The sequence below is a fragment of the Phragmites australis genome, chromosome 5 (assembly GCF_958298935.1).
Source record: "Phragmites australis chromosome 5, lpPhrAust1.1, whole genome shotgun sequence".
Classification (NCBI taxonomy): domain Eukaryota; kingdom Viridiplantae; phylum Streptophyta; class Magnoliopsida; order Poales; family Poaceae; genus Phragmites; species Phragmites australis.
Genome location: NC_084925.1, coordinates 14,509,706 through 14,531,256, shown reverse-complemented (window position 1 = coordinate 14,531,256; position 21,551 = coordinate 14,509,706). Strand labels below are relative to the sequence as shown.

Genomic DNA, 21,551 nt, shown 5'->3' with positions numbered 1-21,551 from the left:
GAAGCTCCTTCATACTAGCTTCTAAGTAATAATGATAGCTTTTATTTTTCAGAAGTCGCTTCTAGAAATAGACTGTTTAGTTTAACTATCTATTTTTAAATAGCAAAAGCTAGTAGAAATTAAACCAATCATAACCTTAATTTGCAATTGCTTCTGTAAAGCGACATGGGAACGAATATATTGGATCAACATAAATTAGGAGGACACTGGACCTCGTGTTCCAAGCCACAAGAGTCGAAAACACAGACGTACCTCTCGCCTATGGACAGCGGCGGTGGCAACGTGGCGTGGCGGTTTGGGGCGGCGAACCCAGCGCTAGCTGCGGCCAGCGCACAGAGCATCCGCTCGCTGGTTCACCGGATGTACGGCTGCGTGGACAAGAGCGACCCGAGGCCCCTCGCGCCGCTCGGACACGGCGACCCTTCGCCGTTCGCGTGCTTCCGCACGGCTGCCGCGGCCGAGGAGGCCGTCGCGGCCGCCGTCACGTCCGGAAAGCATAACAACTACCCCACCACCGCCGGCGTCACAGAGGCCTGCAGGTAGTACAGAACACTTACCTCTCCTCGTGTCTCTCCTCCGTCTCCGTACGCGTCGTCTGCTCCCCTCGGGTTCCCAGCTTGTTTTTCTTTCTACATCTGACAGAAAACTGGATTATCTAAAACCTCTTAAAAATGACAAGGCTAAATTGGAAGTCCTTCATTTATATACAACACACACGCATTCCTCCCTTACGAACATGAAAATCCAGTGGATGGTATGGAAGGCTGGTTGGTTTGCTATGCAGTCAACAAGGGTCGAGATGATTTTCTTAGGGAGTCTAGTGTGCTGGTTATCTTCAAATCTTGGTAAAACAGAATTTTGTGTTGTATACACCATATTATACGTGCAAATCTCCTTAGCAACTTCTTTAGAATAAATACATCAAGGATTTCACTGAACACAGTAAATATTATCCCATGCTAATGTACTTTTTTTAAATGTATAAAAAATAAGGATTACCCTTGAAGCTCGAGAACGTGAGACACTTGAGGGAGCCGGTTGTGCATAGATATTTGGTCGTCTAATTTGAAATCTTAGATGAGTGCTCTACGACTCACTAAAAAAGGATTTGAATTTTATAAAAAAAAATCAGATGACTTATAAAGAAGCAACGCGGTACCAGGGGGGGAAACTCGATCAAATTAGACAGTCGGAGGGGAATATTGGTGATCGATGTCTTGTGCTTAAAAGGCAAGAACAGAAGGCGCAAGTAAAATAATTGTGCTCAGATTTAAACAGTGGCGCACTGCAAATCTCTATGCATTGCATAGACAAGACAAGGCAAGTATACATATGTAGACAAATATATAGGTCCCTACAATCTGGGCCAGGGAGAGTAGTTTAGTGACTGAATTATTGTTCAGCTGATCCTGCCGACGACTGAATTATTGTTCAGCTGATCCTGCCTGTCGGCAACGACAGATTACGGGCCCTCGGATTATAAATACTATATCTCCTTAATTAATATACGTGTTTTTGTCCTGATGCTACAAGACGTTAATTAATTAATTGGTCAATTAATCAGACCTTATTCATAACAGTATATCTTTCAAGACACTACATCAACTTGATATTATAAATGCTACTCCCTTCGTTCGTAAATATATGATGTTTTAGATTTTTTCTTGTTCAAGAATGCATGATATTTTATAATTTTGTGGAGAATGACTCGTTGCATTTTCTACTACGCCCTTCTATTCTATGCCATCAGTATACCCACAACAAATATGCTTGCACACACTTGCACCAAAGTTAAAGCATATAATACAATATGGAGCGAACATAACGTCAGGATCTTCAACAATATACATCATACCACACTTTCCATTGCACAAAATATCAAGGACGATGGTGCTTCGTGGGAGTTGGCGGGAGCGTGTCTAGTGTGCATCGTAAGGAGAGAATAGGTTTTTGTTTTTTTTGGCCACGGCCTTTTTTTTTCCCTTGTTACCCTTCATTGCAGGTTCTCCGATCCCACCTTTTTAATATAATATAAATGGCAGGAGAGCTGCCATTGTCTCCAATGGCGTAAGGAGGCCAAAAGGATCTCAAAAGGACCACTTGCGTGTGAAGTGTGAACTGCTGCGATGACTATTTTTATTGTGAATGCATGCATTGTTTGAGCAGCAGACTCTCTTTGCTAAGCACAAAAGGTATAATTAATAGGGCTAATATGGTCATTTAAGCTAGCTCCTTAATCCTAAAGCCAAATGCTAAAACTTCATACAAATCTGAACAGCCTTTAATTTGGGCCAATTTAGTTGGTAACAACAGAAATGCATCTAGCAAGTATATCACCTTAATTAAAATGTGTCGTTTGTACTCTTCAGTCAAGTTGATTTTTGGGCCAATTTAGTTGGTAAAAGCAGAAATGCATCTAGGGCTCTAGATTGGTGAGGTAGTTGGGCCAGCCTGTGTGAGGCCTAACTGAGGGATTTTGGTCCAGGCTTAGCTTACTCGGCTGTGGCAAATTTACTCAGTTGTAGTCGCTACTTAAAAAACTATTTTTTGAAACATTGGTTTTTATAGGTGGTTTATTTGAAAAACCGTCTGTGCAGTTAATAAAGGTTCGCTGTGTTTATGAACTGCATGTAGAAATATATTTTAACAGACAGTTTCTTATACGAACCGTCTCTGAAAATATAATGATTATCACATACGATTAATATAAGAAACTGTTTGTGTAAAAATTCATTTTCACATACGGTTCCTTATGTAAACTGCATAAGAAACCACCTGTGAAAACGAGTGATCGGTTATCTTAAAAAAATTATAACTTTTTTCTATGAAGTCAAATGATGACAAACTTTATATGAAAATTATAGCCCTCGACGAGATCTACAACTTAGTATTTGAAAAGTTTTCATTAAAGTCATTTATATATCCAAATAATTATTTAGAATTGTAAACGATTATTTGGGCATCTAAATGACTTGAAATGAAAAACTTTTCAACTACAAATATGCAGATCTCATCGAGAGCTACAATTTCATATGAACCGCCTGTAGAAATCGGTGACAACATATCTTAAAAACTTTTGAACTACAAAGATGCAGATCTCGTCGAGAGCTACAATTTCATATGAACCGCCTGTAGAAATCGGTGACAACATATCTTAAAAAATTCATAACTTTTTCATACTAAGTCGGATGAGCAAATCTATATAAAATTGTAGCCCTCGACAAGATCTGCATTTTTGTAGTTGAAATTTTTTTCATTCGAAGTCATTTAGATGCCCAAATAATCGTTTGAAGTTTCAAATAGAAGATATCAAAAGGATTGCATATGGTGTTAGTATCACCAGCATTTCTTTGGTAGGATGGTAAGAAAGGTTCACGTGAGCTAAGAGGTCCCGAGTTTGAGTGCTAAGAACCACACGCGCGCGTATTTTACGCGAAAAATCGTGTGACTTGTGACTTGCGACGTCGCGATCGTGGGGGTACCTGGTCGGTTAAATTTTTTTTCTTTCTTTGGATAAAAAATGATGATTCGGAGATTAATTATTACATACGGTTCGCTTAAGGAGCCGTCTATGAAAACCTATTTTTACAGACGGTTCCTTAAGTGAACTGTTTATAGTAATAGTTTTTCACATGCGGCTCTTTTACACCTATGAAAATCGTTTATTTTCATAGACCTTTGATTACAGACGAATACGCTAAATATCTGTAAAAATGAGTTATCAATCGCCTTAAAAATTAGTTTTTTATAATGAGTCTTGAGTTACGTTCAAAGTTCTAGCTGCCGACTTCCATTGCTTTAGCGAACCAATCCAACGGTTGATAGAATTTACAGGCTCATGTCCTTTTTTTTTCCTTTTTGACGAGTACAAGTCGAAAATCCCATGAAATTTGACAGAGTATTTATAGCTCTATTATCAGTTCTTTTTTTTTTACGATAATACTATCAGTACCCTTTTTAGATGGGAAATACTAATCTAGATACACCATAAATTTCAACATATAGTTCGGAACGGTAGACATATGTCATTCACGTAAATTTATAAAACTCTTTCACAACCCATATGGCCTTTATTGAAGCGCTCTTATTTCTACAGTAGTTGAGGAGGACCCTAAAATATGCAAGTGTCACTCCACCTTTCAGCTAACCTTGGTTAATTGCAAGCACTGCCGCAGAAAAACAAATACTTTGATGACTTACCACTATCGGTTTATCAAAAACCGTCAGCAATAATCTTATTATATACAGTTCTTAAACAACCATCACTAATAAGGTTGAAGAGAAGAACCATTAGCGTTAGTCCATTATCCCTTATGGTTCCATTTAAAAACTGTCAATAAGACATCATAATTGTTTCAATTAAAAACCTTTAGTGATAACGCCACTATAAGTTATGGAGTTTTAATTGGAACAGTCAGTGATATGTGGCCACTACCTCATATGGTTTTTAATTGAAATAATCAGATAATACACTATCATTGAAGAACTAATTCGTGCACTCACGTAATTTGAATTTGAGTACCCGGAATGGGCTATCACCTATGGTTTTTAAAAAGAACAAAGAAATGGTTTTAATAAATACAGAGAGAAAAACAAGGGTCAAAAGAAATAAGGACCCTGCTAATTAGGGCATGATTTTGGATTGGAAAACCACAGACCAAACTTCCCCATTCTCTTCAGCAGCTTCCTTCATCTGATTAGGTGAAAAAGAAACTCCTTCCCCTCTCGACGGGTTGAGAAAAAAGTTTCTTCCCTTCACCTGATCCAGGATAAAATCGGTAAGAAAAAAATCAAGAAGCAAGTTTACAAAAGTTTTTAGGAGATTTTTTTAAGAAAAAAATAAGGAATTGTTTCGGAAAATTTCCCATGATTTTAAGAAAGAAAATTCACAAAAAAAGTTTCACCTAAAAATACGCTAACCCCTTTTCACTAGCAAAAAGTTTTCAAAAAAAGAATTTGTGAGAATAATTTGCACAAATATTCACCTAATTTATTTATTCCAAAAACTTAACAAAAAGAGAGAATGAGATAAAGAGAGATGGCGGGCCAGTGACCTAGAGAGAGATAGATGTGGATGTAGGGGAGGTGAAGGACGAGCGTATAGATGCTGTTGCAGTGATCTCCATGTGTGCGAGCCAGTGAAAGAGAAACTTATTGTAAAGGGCTTCGACAAATAGTTTTTTTTTCTTTGAGAAAAAGATAAAGAGCGGATCGTTTCAGCGCACTCTGTGAACTAGATGTATATTTATCTTATCCACAACAATAATCTCTATAAGATAAGTTGGTTAGGTTGGCTCGTGCTGAGCCTTTGGATCATGAGTTGAATTCCTATCACTATCTTAAATGTAAGGTGGGGTGGTTTGATATTTGGGATGTGATTTTTTTTTAATTCAAATCTATAATGAATCATGGCAGATAGTTTCAGATTAGATATCATTGACAACAGATGGTTTGCAATAATGATAATGGTTTCGAGCCGTCTTTTGCGCAGTGAAAGGTTTATACGTCGATATCCATCTCAATGAGGACCGCTAGCACAAATAGATGATGACACGTGTGGACCATTTTGTTCATACGTCCAAGTGTCCGGCTTTTCAATCATATGGAGCATCGTAACATAAATATGCAGGACGGTTGTAGGGTTTCAACTGGGAGGAATTTCTAGCTAGTTCATTGTTTCCAAAACCAAGTTCGGGTTCCCCAGATTTTTTTTAGTTAAGTTTAATGAAGATTTGTTGAGTTCAAAGTTCAAAAAATAGAGTTCAATGTTCCCATAATCGAGTACAAAAGTTTGTCATTTTCCAAGTTTAAAGTTCCCGAATTTGAGTTCGAGAGTTTCTCCATCTCGGTTGAAAGCTCATGTTCTAATGAAGTGAAAGCTCTTAGCGAGTTGAATGTGCTTGGGGGGGGGGGGGGGGGGAGGTGCCAGATGGAAATGTACACATGAGAGGGGGTTTGTCTACCCATAAGTTACTGAACTCACCGGTACACATGTAAATTAGATGCATTCTCCCAATTTTGTACTCCCTTCGATCATAAATACGTATCATTTTAACTAAAATCTGATTAAAATTTTAAAACTTTAACCGTTAATAGCTCACAAAGTATTTAGTTTAGAAGCATAACAATCACAAGTGTAGATTTGTCTTGAAAAATATTTTCACAATATTATATTTTTATTATATATTATAACTATATTTTAATAGAAAATAATGATTAAAATTGCACGTCAAACACCGTGAAAAATAAAAAATAATAAGTATTTATGACCGGAGGAAGTATTGTATTGCACTAGTTGACTTGGTGCGATATCCTAAATTAAATTTTAACCTTTAATTTCTCTTATAATATATTGCTCATGATCATATATAGGAAAATAATTTCAAATATAAATCTATATGGTACAGTTTGGTATAGCAAAATCTACAAATTGTTAGCCTAATTGTTGGTCAACTATTAGAGAGTTTGAATTTTGAAATACAAGCACGCCTAAAAATATAGACGGAGTCCCTTATACAAATTAATGTGGTTTTAATAAATTTCTCGTGAACACATTCAGTGCCGTGGCTGCGTACCTGTCCCGGTACCTCCCCTACAAGCTCTCGACGGGCGACATCGTCCTCACCGCCGGCTGCAACCACGCCATCGAGATCATGATGGCCGTCCTCGCCACGCCGGGCGCCAACGTGCTGCTGCCGCGGCCAGGATACCCATTGTACGAAGCGCGCGCCGCCTTGGGTGGGCTCGAGTTCCGGCGCTACGATCTTCTGCCGGAGAATGGATGGGAGGTTGACATTGAAGGTGTGGAGGCCCTTGCCGATGAGAACACCGTCGCCATGGTTATCGTGAACCCCAATAACCCTTGTGGGTCCGTGTACTCCTATGACCACTTGGCCAAGGTTAGTGCATAACGCATTTTAAGTACAGCGTATTACGTGATATCGTGCTTGTAGTTTGGTATTAATGCCCAATTTACGTGATAATCGTGGTTGTACAGCGTAAACGTTATCTTGGGCTCTTGGCTTGTTTTACTAGTTTTGGACATAATGACTATTGAAAATCCTTTTTCCTATTCAAATTTCACAATGAAGGTCCAACTTGTGTGCTGCAGTAATTCATATAAGAGTATGTGTCTCAATTGTGATCACAAGTTCACCTCTCTAGATTGCAGAGACCGCGAGAAAGCTCGGGATAATGGTAATCAGTGATGAAATTTACGACCATTGCGCTTTCGGAAGCAAGCCTTTCGTGCCGATGGGCGTGTTTGGGGAGATAGATCCAGTGGTGACACTGGGAGGCATATCCAAGAGGTGGATGGTGCCCGGTTGGCGGCTCGGGTGGATTGCCATGACTGACCCAAAGGGAATCCTCAGGAAGAAGAAGGTATATGCATCGGTCAATTTTAAACGGCAAATCGACCTAATCACATGCATGCATGAGCTTTTTTCCTTAATTTTTTCTGCTATATATGAGCTCATTTTTAGCAAGCTTGTTTCTCCAACAGATTTTTGATTCGATCATAACCTACCGCAGCATATCAGTAGACCCTGCAGCAATTGTTCAGGTTAGAACCCATAATCCTTTTGAAGAGCATGCATTTGGAGTAGCTGCTCCCCAGATGATTAGCATCCATTAGATGTATTGTAACTAACGCCACACAAAAAAAATGAGCAGGGAGCTATACCCCAAATCATTGCAAACACGGATGAATCTTTCTTCACAAATGCCATGAACAAGATGAGAGAGGCGGCAGAGATATGCTACCAGAAACTGAAGAGCATCGAGTGCGTCACTTGTCCTCACAAACCAGAGGGATCCATGTTTGTCATGGTTAGTGCTTATTATACCAATTCCTTACTCCATTTTCAGCCCTTTTTGCTACTCTACATTATTCCGTGGTATGATATACTGAGATATGTAGCTTGATGTGCCAACAGGTAAAGCTGGACATATCATATTTCGATGCCATAGACGACGATATCGACTTCTGCTGCAAGTTGGCCAAGGAGGAGTCCGTGGTAATATGCCCAGGTACAACAAACTGGAATTAACCAGTATATCGCCCATTTTTTGCTACGAGTTGTTTGAAATTTGAATGAAATCTAACAAAAATCCTAAAATATTTATAAATTTGTTTCGTTAGACCGCCCCAACCACCACCGCCCTCGCCCTCCATCGGCCGCCGCCGCCGCCGGCGGCAGCCAGGGGCCACACCAAGTGGTGTTGACCGCGGCTTCCTCCTCCCCCTCTCTCTCCTCCTCTCTCCCTCTCTTTCCTTGCACAGATCTGGTTCTTGAGTTGACGCATTTCGCTTTGCTGCTGCCCGCCAGCTCCTTTCGGCGGTCTTGGCGCCCTCTGTGGCCGGATCCGTGACGGCGTTGCGGCGGGATCCGTGCTGCTCGCGCCGGCAATGGGGCTGGGCGCCGCGCTCCACCGGGCCTCCACTGTGTTGCGTGATTGCGTCTCGTCGGGTTGGCCGACGCGCCAGGCGTCGCTTTGGCATGGCGGCCAGATATGCTGGATCCTTCTTTACTACATCTCCAACTACGCCTTATTCGGACTCCCCGTCCTCATCAACTGGCGCGTCATGCTCGCCGTTAGCTTCCTCCCATCAGTGTCCATCGCCTTTGCAGTGCTCGTGATCTCGGAGTCACCGCGGTGGCTGGTCATGCAGAGCAGGGCCAACGAGGCCCGGTTGCGGCGTGGTGGCGCGCGTGGCGGCTCAACTGCGTCCGCCCCATCACGCTGCAGTTCCTCATGTGGATCCGCGACCTCACCGCCGAGCTGTCGGTGCGGCTGTAGGCGCCGGCCAATGATGAAAATGAGGCCCTGGCTGTCGCCGCTGTTGTGTTGTTGTCCAGTGATGTGTGATCGTGCTGTCTTGGTGTTGATATGTCAGTCGTCCGCCGACAGATGAAGAATTGAAGCCACTGTCGCCAACGTCGTTGTGCTGCCAGGCTGCTCGTCGTCTGCCCGCTGTGCAGCTGGTGGTGGTGGCTGGCGACTTCGTGGTGCAGCTGACGTGTCGTCGTCCTACACTCCTACCTGGTCCGCAGCTGCCGATTTCCTGGGCCTCTCAGTGCCTGGCTCCTCCCCTATCGGATTTCTCAATTTCTCTGATTCGGCCCGCGAGTAGCTTCGTGGCGAGGAGAGACTTTAGGATGGCGCACACTCTAGATGGTCATGACTCTGGGTGGGTGGGGGTGCTATGGGCAAAAGCCTATTCCAGCATTTTGATCTGGCCTGACGATGGCGATACCCTCTGGCGCCGCTCTTTTCGATGGAGGTGTTGTCGAAGATGCCTCCCCTCTCCCGCTGTGGGATTTCTCGAGTGAAAACCTGATCTTTTTTATAGACGACGGTAACGTTATGTGCGTTACGCCCTCTTTAGAGGTGTTGCCTTAGAGGATCTCACATCGTGTCCTGATGAGTGCTGGCTTTAATTGATGTGGAGACCTTCCTCAGTGTTGGTGGTGACCACACCGGGCCTATGTTGGGACAAGTTGTCAGCGAGGTCTCGGTTCTTTTGGTGCTACATCTTCTATTTGCGGAGTGGTTTGTGGCCTGCAGTGAAGTCGAAGCTGTTGTGTCGTGTCGTACGACGAGCTTGTCAATGATGACACGCGACAGGTTTCAGTGACCATGGACCGGGGCGTGGGGACTTAGGGACTGTGGCAGAGGTCTGTTTTGGGAAGTCGGAGATGCCCAATCAGGGTTGCAACGAGCTTGGCAACACTGATGTGGATACAGACTCCGCTTATGTTGTTCCAGCGTGTAGTGGTGATTGGCTTTATTTTTTTTTCTGGGAGCTCATGTTGTTGGATCTTTCACGGGTTGGCCCTTAATCAGTCGTGCAGTTGTTAAGATTTTTAGATCTGATTTTTCTCATAAATCAGATCAACTCTATTCTTCTTTAATAAAATTGGTATCACTGGTGCCGTCCTTTTGGAAAAAAAATGTTTCATTAGAAATATGTATGGTTTCACAAAGCTCTAACATTTTTCAACTAAAGGTTTCCAAACCCAAAACAGTTGTAAGTATTTAAGATACGATCACTAATATTCTATTTGAGTTCGATAAAATAGCTGTGGTTTTATAGGTAACATGCCATACTGTGGTTTTAGAGATCACATTGCATACTGTGAATGCAGCATTAAGAGCCATTTTATTAAGTCGGTTACCTATCATCGAACTAGTTTAACTGTCCATCGAGTGAATTAACAAAATATTTGTCCTCCGGCCCTGTACTACACGTGGCTAAATCGAAACACATTCATGGGTGTAATGCAGGGAGCGGGCTGGGGATGAAGAACTGGCTCCGCATATCCTTCGCGGTGGATCCTTCGCTGCTGGAGGATGGCTTGGAGAGGCTCAAGTCTTTCTGCCTCAGGCATGCCAAACCCAGCACGAACCAGGGGAGCTGATCGTGAGGTCTACAACTCTACATAAATGATATACTATTCAATAATTGGATGGATCATCTCTTTAGAAAAAATGAAGTTAATTTGCTCAGGCATGTGTGCGACTCGCGTCACGCACACCGATGTAAGGGAGGAAAAGAAAAGGGCGAGAGTTCAGTTGCACTTGCACCTAGCTATGTCTTATGTATCATGCATTGATTGCAACGAAGTCTATTTGAGTTTAGCAAAATCAAAGTGATTATCAAAAACAAATAAAGTTCAATGTTGTTAAACTTGCAAATTGATCTGAAGGTGAAAGTGAATCATGTACACATCACATGTACATTTGTGTAGTCTATAATTGTTTTTCTTTAGAAAAACGTTTGGAGTTTTAATTTGAGACATTCTTGAACAAATTAACTGTGGCAATTGTTGGACTAGAGTGATTATATTTGTTGCTAAAAAAGCAAGCAGCGAGTGTCTGCCAGTTTATATATCTTGAGTCGTGCCTCAGCCTCACCGGCACTATGGAATGTTCTCCAATAATAGAACTGGAAATCTGGCGCAGTCCCGGTTCATTGCTAGTGCAGAACATAACAAATGCGCAGCTGTCATGCGGTCCACTAAGATACGATCCTCACCGGCTTCTCCATTTTGAGCATCTCAGCTGGTTCCATGTCCAAAAATGTCCAGTAGAAGTTGACTGGCGAAAAATCAGTGGCGCAAGACATAAGGAACCTGGTGCTGCCAAGATTCCACGGAGAAGAAAATGACACAAGTGGAAACGAGTGTATTATATGTATCTAGCAAAAATTGCGAGCTTAATTTTTTCTACAAAATTGTTGTAGTACCACTACTCTGGTCGCTCCACCCCACTCTGGTGACTCTAGCCTCCGGTGTTGAGGCGCGGCTTCCCCGGCTAGAGCTTTCGCACACCCCCTTTAGGTCTGTGGTGGCCACCCGCCTTCAGTGTTACCGGAACATGAGTAACTACGTGAAAAACAGATAAATGAGATATAAAATTAATGATAGATTATTGTGACCTATCACTAAAGACATATTAGTGGCATGTCTCAGTATGACCCGTCACTAATATGCCTTCTGATCGGAACCAGATATAGACTTGTCACTAATAAGTGGTTATTAGTGACGGGTCGTAACATGATCTGTCACTTACGATAATAGTAACGACGGTATTCATCAGTGTAGAATTTTGATAAGGGCTCTTCTTGTGGTATTTTCCATCCACTACTACAGAACTAGTCATAAGTGTCATCTCATCAATGTTGGTTCAGTTAAAAATGGCACTGATAAAGTATCACTGCCGGTTGATAGTAAAACCAAACATTCATTAGTCCATTCAGACAAAAATCGGCACTGATATATCAGTGCCAGTTTTTAATACGAACTTGCACTGATACCTGGCATGGACCCAAAATTTTATTGGAATAGGATTTTGTCTCACCCTCTCGCATCCGATCGGCTTGGTGAAGCGCTCAGTCCTCTCTCTCTCTCTCTCTCTCTCTCTCTCTCCACCTTATCCTCACGCGCTTACCCCCGCGCCCTCAGCCGCTCAATCCTCACGCTCTCAGTCCTCTCTGTCTCACCCTCGCGTCCTCGGCCACCGGCCAGCCTCCAGGTAGTCGGGCCTTCCCTGAGCACATGGAGCCGCTGCTCGCTGACCTCGACGTTTTCCGGCTGGTCCACGACGTTGGCCGTCAGGCTCGTCGTGGGCGGCCTCGAGGAGCACCTGTGTGGATGCGTGCTCTACCTCGCCGCCTTCTTGGAGGGCGCCGTCATCAAGAAGCACCTGCTCATCTGGTGGGTCTTCGAGGGTTTCGTTTGTTCCACTGATGAGGGCAAGAACCGCTTCAATGAGCTCATCACCAATGGATTCGTCATCCCAGGTCCCACCGTGCTCTATGGCACAGTCCACAGGTGCATGGGCCCATCTTCTTCGGCTTCCTCTCCGGCGGCAGCGATGCTCAGAGGCAGCGGCGGTGGGAGTGGAGGCGGGAGCGGCTCGGATGCCGCTCCTGCCACTGCCCATTTTCTTCTTTTTTGTTTTTGGAAAACCGCATTAGTGCCGGTGCCACTTGTGCAGTGCCAGTTCCAAAACTGGCACTGATGAGGTTTTGGAACTGACACTGATGAGGTGTTCTGTAGTAGTTATCGATAAAAAAAACATGAAAATAGAATCGTATGACTGCTTTGTAACATGCTAGTCTTCATCTACTCAACAAGTGTTCCATGCTTTACCGAAGTATGCAAAAGTTATACCCATTTTACCAAAGGCACTCCGGATCAGCTATCAAATTGCGATCATTTGTATGAGATATTCAGAAATTCATCACATATTAGTACAAATTTGGATGAATAAAGATTTTATATGTAAATTATAACCCTCAATAAAATTTGGCAAAATCAGTCATTAATGACGGGTCAAGATTACTACTCGGCACTAATATTCAATCATTAGTGATAGGTCATAGTTCTGACTCATCACTATTCAGTCATTAGTGACGAGTCACCGTTCTGACCCCTCACTAATGATATTCGGCAAAGAAGGTTAAAAGGATAAAATATCTGGTTTCTATCATAACTATGTGATAGTAGAGGTGGTAAGGTGGCTATGCGCGTGAGGGGTAGGTCGCGGGTTCGATTTCCAAGGAATACAAACTTGAGAACAGTGTGCTTCTCTTGACAATCTTGCTCCCACATTTCAAGCCTTCACTCTTTCCCAACCATCGGACTCGTGGCTTGTGAGCCATATGCAATGGGCCTACATTGGGATGGATCGGGTGAATTTTTTTACTTTTCTGTGTCAAAAAACTTGAAAAACGTTCATCAGTCATTAGTGACAGGTAAAGATTACGACATGTCACTAATGTTCAGTCAATAGTGACGGTTCACAATTATGACTCATCACTAATGACTAAATATTAGTGATAGGTCATATTTATGACCCGACACTAATGACCTCTCATCAGTGTCGTGTTCGGGGTGACGGGTGTGAGACCTGTCAATAATGATGATTACCACCTATCACTAAAGGCCTTTTTCACATAGTGGGTGTGAGTGTTGGAGTCCGACTCAGGCACGGTTGTCCAATTCAGCAAACTCTAGAAAAAAGGATTTGGGGATTTGTCTAATTTAAATTATTTTTATATTAAAAAGTACATATGTATAACTTTTAGTACTAAATAATATCAGTATTTCTTAAATAACACATGTATTTATAGTTAAAATACCTCAAAAGTTTGAAAAATATTTGAGTATCACTTAGTAGTACCATGCATCTTTCATCTTGAGATGATTAGAGAAGAAATAAGAAGCAAAAAGAGCTCGAAAAGAGAAAGAGAAAAAGAAAAATGATGACTACTAGCACTAGGCCGCCTAACCAATAAAAACCCATCAGCACAGAGGCCCAAGATAGCCACAAGTCCACAACAAACCTTGTAGTTCATAAAAGCCCATCAAGATGTGTCGTAGTAGCTGCATGCACGGTGATGAGGACATCCCCAACAGCACTCATTCTCTTGGTCATGGGGCAGACTTTGTTGATGCTATAAGTACCTCTCAAATTATTGATGCCAATACTACACGCAAATGTCCTATGACAAGAGCTCGATTGAAACAAATGCAACAAGAGATGAGTCTGTTCCTTAATGATTGGAATCATACTTTTAGTGAGAATTGTTTACTACATAATAGGAATACATTGCTTGTTCTAAGGTTTGAATCACATGTCACGTGGGAGAACAAGGATGAGTTGGACAGATGTGATGATGCTACTGTCCAGAATTGCTTGGTTGTGCATTTGATGAGGAAATCGCTACCATGGACACGACCACCTCCTCGACAAGTTCGACCACCTCCTCGACCAGTCCAACCACAAATTTGAACCAGCAGCCCCCATTTCTTGTGTCTAAGGTTTGAGTGTGCAGCAGCCACCCCCTTTGAGATTGAGAGATTTGCTAGTTCTAGCTGTTATTCTTGTGTATTCCTTTAGATTTGCAACTGCAACAACGTCTACTTCCCGTGGTCAAGTAGACAAAGACCAAATCGTGTGGTTGGGCGAATTCATTTGTCACAGCTTGTTGCTCAAGCAATGGTTGGTGCTATCAATTCATTAGGTTGCACGGGTCAAGTTATCCCCCACGATCCTACGACGAGAAGATCGGGCAAACCCTCCCACATCATCTGGTACCAAAGCCTCAGTTCACTCGATAGGATCATTTATCTTAGTCACTTGATTTACTTTCCTGCCCCATACCCTAAAATCCTAAAAAAAAATGCTACCAAACTATAGCTAAATCTGGAGCTATAGTGAGCTTTGTTATGTTTTAGTCCAATAGATTGTGTTTGGTTGATGCATCTTAGAGTTTCTTGGTGTTTCCCTATATTTTGCTATACCAGATTCTTTTTCCCTTTCTATTTCCCACCCCATATCTATTTTCCCTTTGGTTCTTGTGTTCTTGGTCGGGTTGGATTTCTCTCTCGAGTCTAGCTCGCATCCAAATCTCATATTTTTGTAGCAAGGACAAAAATTAATGTAACTTTTGCAAACGAAGTCCGGTTTGAGCATTTAGATACTTGTTGGAAAGCTTGTGACACATACTACAAAATATATGTTAAGCTCAATTCCATATTCAGCTTCCCGCTTTCAGCTTTAGCCCCGACAAGTTTCATAGTCTGCATATACCATATATTATCTGTTGGTTTGCATTTTGCAACATTCAAAAGTATGAAATCCATGTTTGCAGTCCCTAGTGAACCCCTTTTCCTTCCTTTGTGAAAACTTTGAACCTATTTAGGACTAGCTATAGGTTTTATTGCTTCAGAGCCTTGCACTTATGTTATGTTGAGCAGCAAAACTACATATCTACATCTGGGTGCTAGTCATAGTAGCAAAAGTCAACAAAAAAAAAGAGCTGACAAAAAAAGCAGAAAGAAAACAAAGGTGCTATGATTAGTGTTGCAATTTCAGTTTGTCACACCTACTCTAGTTGAGTTATATCCTTTTTTGCACAACAACAAGCCTGCCTGAAACTTTGAGCAATTAGATAGCGTCCCTCCTTGTACTTGTGCAACAAGAGCTTTGCTACAAATTTTCAGTTTACGAATGGCTCTTTTCCCTGGTTGCACAAGTCTCATTATCATTGCATGTTATGTTGTTCCAAAAAAATTCACATATATCTGAATCAGCAACTAGGCTTTGCATTTATTGGCTTATTACTTAGCCTTGCAATAACTAGTGTTTCAGAATACATAGGACAAGAATACCTCTTCGAGCTCCACAAATAAGCCTCTGTTTTAGCATCACCTTGACGTTAAATTCATTTGATCTATCACGTATATCTTGTTTACTACCACTATAGGGCATTTAGTTGCAACTACCACTATAGGGCATTTAGTTGCAACTCTGTAAGGATGCATAAGACTTTAGTTGGTAAGCTAGAGAAAGGAGCCTTTTACATCTTTCCTAAAAAAGATTTTGTAAACCTGGATGTTTTCTTCACTAACCATGGCAGGCCAACCAGAGATTACACCAAGTTATGTCACGCAAACTTACCTTGAATAGTTGGTAGAAGAATTCAACAATCAGCTCAATGAGAATATGAACAATCTCTGCACAGAAATTGTTGAAGATGTTGTCAAGGCATTGAGGGTAGAAGGAGCCGCTGTCAATCAAGGTGACACAAGTGTGCAAGGAGAAGAGCTTGATGAGATTGATGAGGAAGATGTTGCCTATGTACAACGGGAAGCACAAGAAAGGTGTGACCGAGCTGTTGTCTATGCTGCTTGCCCATCTGGGACATGGCATGGTGGAGGTGGCAATGGTGCTACTCATGCCAAGGGAGAGGCCATGATGTGAAGGTGCCGCTGCACATGGAGTACCTAAGCCTAAACCTTTTTGTGTTGCAACACAATGATTACTACCCTCGTCACGGTCGCAACAGTGACAATCAGCCCAATGAAGAGGGATTTGGCAAACTCAAGTTCAGCATCCCCAAGTTTGAAGGCACTTCCGACCCTGATGCATATCTCACCTGGGAGTTAAAGGTTGACAAGATATTTCGTATGCACAATTATTCAGAGTAGAAGAAGTTAGTCATGGCATCATTGGAGTTTGATGGATATGCTCTAATTTGATGAGAACAAGTTTAGAATCAACTTGAGGAGAATGGAGAGCTTCCAGTATTATCATGGGAAAAAATGAAAAGAGAAATGAGAGCACGGTTTGTCCTAAGCATTACAAACGAGATCTTTCTGACAAGCTGTAGAACTTGAGACAAGGAAACTGTTCGGTGGAAGAATACTATAAGGAGATGGAGCAAGCAATGATTATAGCACGTGTGCATGAAGATGAAGAGTAGTCCATGTCACATTTTATGTTCGGTATTATTAGCCAATTAAGTGCCTTGTGTAATTTCAAAACTACAACAATGTAGTGGAGCTAGTGCACATAGCACAAAAGGCATAGGGGCAATTGCAAGACGATGCTAAACCAGCAAAGACATCAACATTCAGTTTGTGCCACCAGGATCCTCAAAACCTACAAAATTCAGTTTGGGATGAGGTACCTATTCATCCAAACCGAGCAGTAATTCTTTTCCTTGTTCTGGATCTTTTGCAAAATTAGCACCCTCATCTAGTGAGGATAAGATGCCAAAACCAGTATCATCTGATGCCTCGTCCGTGAGATCTACCTCCTAGAGTAGCTAGCTCTATCCAGTGTTTCAAGTGTTTAGGGCGTGGCCATGTTGTCAAGGAATGTCCAAATAGACCGTGCAATGCTTGTCACCAAGGAGGGTGGGTATGAATCAGCTAGTGAAGATTAGATTCAGCCTGAAATTGAGAGTAGAAAGTTTAATGACAATGAAGAGGAGAACGTAGAGGAGTACAAGGCATAACCTTTTGAGGCTGGTCACACCATTGTGGTCACCAAAACACTGAGTGTTCAGATCAACGATGAAGAACAAGTGCAATGATTCAACCTATTCCAGACACAAGCTAAAGTGAATAACAAGCTGATTAAGTTGATAATTGATGGTGGTAGCTGCCACAACCTTGCTAGCATGGAAATGTGTGAGAAGCTTGGACTGACCCTGATGAAGCATCTTCACCCCTACTATGTGCAATAGTTTAGCGATTGTGGCGATGTGAAGGTGCAATACTTGGTGAGAGTTACTTTCAGCATACATGATTACACCGATACTATTGATTGCGATGTTGTGCCTATGACTGTTTATCACTTACTATTGATAGAAGTGTTCTACATGAAGGCTGTGACAGCACCTATGCTTTCAAGTGGCAAGGTAAAGGCATCAAGCTGCTACCCATGACACCAAATCAAATTACAGCAACAAACATGCGAAGGAAGATTGAAGTAAAAGAAGATAAGTGAGGATCAACATGAGAAGAAGATGATGACTGTCATCCACAAGTCGGTGAGCGAGGGCCACAAAGCAAGCTTGAATGGAAAGAGGAAGAGTGAGAAGCTGACGTTAGTTATGATAGCCACTGAATCTGAGATGAAGGAAGTTAGAGATAACCCCAAAATGGTGCATTTTGTACTATTGTACAAGGATGCAATGATTTCTACTAATGACTTAACTCCTCTTCCTAGTGTTGTTTCTAGTGTGTTGCAGGACTTTGAAGATGTGTTTCCAAAGGAGATACCCACTGGTCTACCTCCACTTCATGGGATTGAACATCAGATCGACCTCATCCCAGGAGTTTCCCTTCCTAACCGACCACCATACCGGACCGACCCTGAACAAACCAAGGAGATTCAGCGACAGGTGCAGGAGCTGCTAGATAAAGGGTATGTGTGAGAAATTCTTAGCCCTTGTACTATCCCTATTATCCTTGTCCCTAAGAAAGATGGTACATGGAGAATGTGTGTTGACTGTAGGGCTATTAACAACATCACTATTCGGTATCATCATCCTATCCCTAGACTTGATGATATCCTAGATGAACTTAGTGGTGTTGTTATATTATCTAAAATTGATTTGCGTAGTGAGTACCATCAGATTATGATGAAAAAAAGGGGATGAATGGAAGATGTCTTTTAAAACGAAATATGGTTTATATGAATGGTTAGTAATGCCCTTTGGCTTGACTAATGCACCTAGCAAATTCATGCGCTTAATGAATCATATATTAAGAGCTTTCACTGGGAAATTTGTTGTGGTTTATTTTGATGACATTCTAATATATAGCCGCACCATGGAAGATCATGTAGAGCATATTAAACAAGTGATGCAAGTACTTACATATGAGAGATTGTATGCTAACATGGAGAAGTGAACGTTTTGCACAAACAAGGTTGTGTTTTTGGGCTTTGTTGTTTCTGCACAGGAAGTAGCTAAAGTTGAGGCTATTAAAAATTGGCCTACACCTGTCAATGTAAGCCAAGTGAGAAGCTTTCGTGGTTTTGCTGGTTTATGTTGCTAGTTTGTGAAGAATTTTAGCATCATCGCTGCTCCTTTGAACGAGCTCACCAAGAAAGGTATTGAATTTGTCTGGGGTAAGTCACAAGAAAGTGCTTTTCAAGAACTCAAGAAATGTCTAACTGAAGCACATTTGCTTGTTCTTCCTGATTTTAACTAATCATTTGAGATCGAATGTGATGCTAGTGGTTTGGGCATTGGAGGTGTTCTAATGCAAGAAGGAAAACGGGTGGCTTACTTTAGTGAGAAGTTGGGAGGAGCTTAACTGAATTACCCTGTGTATGATACGGAATTGTATGCTCTTGTTCGTGTTCTTGAGACTTGACAACATTATCTTTGGCCTAAAAGTTTATCATTCATTCTGATCATGAAGCTTTAAAGTATTGGAAAGGCTAAGCAAAATTGAATTGTAGGCATGCTAAATGGGTAGAATTCAATGAATCTTTTCCATACCTTGTGAAATACAAGAAAGAGAAAGAAAATATTGTTGTTGATGCTTTATCTTGTAAGGTTATTTTGCTGAACCAATTGGATGTAAAGGTTCCTGGATAAGAAAATTTACGAGCATTATACCCTTTTCCAATCATGATTTTGCTGAACCATACCTAAAATGCCAAAATGGGAAGGATTGGGAAAAGTTCCATGTGTATGATGGATTTTTATTTCGTGCTAACAAGTTGTGTGTCCCATATTCTTTCATTCGTTTGCTTTTATTGCAGAAATCCCATATGGGTGGATTGATGGGTCACTTTGGACACGAGAAGACGTACTCGCTGCTCAACGATCACTTCTATTGGCCCAAGATGAGACATGATGTTGAGAGGTTTGTGCAGCGATGCACAACATGTCATAAGGTCAAATCAAAATTGAACCCCCATGGTTTGTATACTCCACTTTCTGTTCCTAATGCACCTTGGGAGGATATTAGTATAGATTATGTGTTACAATTGCCTAGAACTAAGAGGGGGAGGGATTCGGTTTTTGTAGTGGTTGATAGGTTTTCTAAAATGGCACACTTTATTCCCTGTCACAAGAGCAATGATGCATCGCATGTAGCTAATTTATTTTTCAAGGAAGTAGTGAGATTGCATGGTGTGCTGATGACAATTGTTTATGATCGAGATGTGAGGTTCATGAGCTATTTTTGGAAGACCTTGTGTACCAAGCTTGGGACAAAGTCGTTGTTTTCTACAACTTTTCACCCACAAACTGATGGATAAATTGAGGTTGTTAATTGCACCCTCTCCATGTTGCTGGACAGAATGACCAAGAAGAACTTGAGGGAGTGGGATGATTGTTTGCCTCATGTGGAATTTGCCTACAAGCGATCTGTGCATTCCACCACCAAGACGTGTCCTTTTCAAGTGGTGTATGGTTTCAAACCAGTCAGCCACTTGACCTGCTGCCTTTATCATTACAGGAGCGAGCTAAGATGGAGGCCTCAAAGAGAGTTGATTATGTGAAGAAATTCACATGAAGACCAAAGAAGAGATTTAGAAGAAAGTAAAGTACTATGCTTCAAAGGCGAATAGGCATCGCAAGAAGTTACTTTTCCAACCAGGAGATTTACTATAGGTGCATCTAAGAAAGGACTGATTTTCTAAGAAGCACAAGTCCAAGCTAATGCCTCGTGGTGATGGCCTATTCCAAGTTCTTGAGAATATTAATGATAATGCCTACAAGATTTAGCTCCCTGGCGATGACTATGCAGTGAGCACTACATTTAACATTGCAGATTTATCCCTATTCTTTGGCTGGGAAGAAACAGAGTCTGAGGACGGCTCCTTTTGAAGAGGGGGTGGATGATGAGGACATCCCCAACATCACTCATTCTCTTGGTCATGGGGCAAACTTGGTTGACACTACAAGTATCTCTCAAACTATTGATGCCAATACTATACACAAATGTCCAATGAAAAGAGCTTGATTGAAAAAAATGCAACAAGAGGTGATTTGTTCCTTAATGATAGTAATCATACTTTTAGTGAGAATTGTTTACTACCTAATGGGAAATGCATTGCTTGTTCTCAGGTTTGAATCACGTCACATGGAAGAACAAGGATGAGCTGGATAGGTGTGGTGATGCTACCGTCTATAATTGCTTGGTTGTACATTTGATGAGGACATCGCTACCATGGATCATGGGCACAGCCTGGGATTAGGGGCTCCCTTCTTTTTGGCTAAGAAAAGCGCAGCCTGACATGACTCGGCCACCTTCTCCTCCTCGCCTCTCGACTCACAAGGGCACTGAATCGGATCGATGTCGGTGTCAGCGAGCACGAGAAGTGGGAGTCGGTGGTGTTGAAGCTGGTTAACACCATCGTTAACAATGTTGGCAAGGTCCTTGAGAAGAAGGGCACCCTCATCCTCCATCCTTTCTCCCTCAAGCTCAAGGTCTACCCCTGTCACGTCCCAAAAATCCTAATCTAGTCTTTAAGCATGCATATGCATTATGATGTCTTTAATCATGCTTTGGTTTTTGTTTTGAGTTTTTAAACACATTTTGAAAATGTATGTCCTTAGTTTATACATGTTTCCACCATATATGTGTGGGTGGAAATGGTTTAGCGATGTTTAGGAAGCCCCAAAGCCTTTTTAGGAAGGATGAGGTAAATGATAGGAAGAAACCGAGAAAAGACCCCCTGCCGGTCCAACCATGCCCCTTCCAGTCTAACCGCCAGAGGCGTCC

At 41.9% G+C, this 21,551-nt stretch overlaps 1 protein-coding gene across 1 annotated transcript; it reads left to right on the top strand.

Moving 5' to 3' along the window:
- The first annotated feature begins 212 nt into the window (after window positions 1-212).
- LOC133918830 (nicotianamine aminotransferase 1-like) lies at window positions 213-10,732 on the top strand. The gene is made up of 7 exons (XM_062362906.1): window positions 213-539; window positions 6,560-6,899; window positions 7,165-7,383; window positions 7,505-7,564; window positions 7,675-7,830; window positions 7,938-8,031; window positions 10,291-10,732. The coding sequence occupies exons 1-7, from the start codon at window positions 262-264 to the stop codon at window positions 10,422-10,424; spliced, it is 1,281 nt and encodes a 426-aa protein (XP_062218890.1). The 5' UTR covers window positions 213-261; the 3' UTR covers window positions 10,425-10,732.
- The last annotated feature ends 10,819 nt before the right edge of the window (window positions 10,733-21,551 follow it).

Coding starts and splice junctions, on each gene's coding strand:
- LOC133918830 (XM_062362906.1), top strand. CDS start 262: ATGGACAGCGGCGGTGGCAACGTGGCGTGGCGGTTTGGGGCGGCGAAC. Junction 540..6,559: donor GGCGTCACAGAGGCCTGCAG/GTAGTACAGAAC, acceptor GAACACATTCAG/TGCCGTGGCTGCGTACCTGT. Junction 7,831..7,937: donor AGGGATCCATGTTTGTCATG/GTTAGTGCTTAT, acceptor ATGTGCCAACAG/GTAAAGCTGGACATATCATA.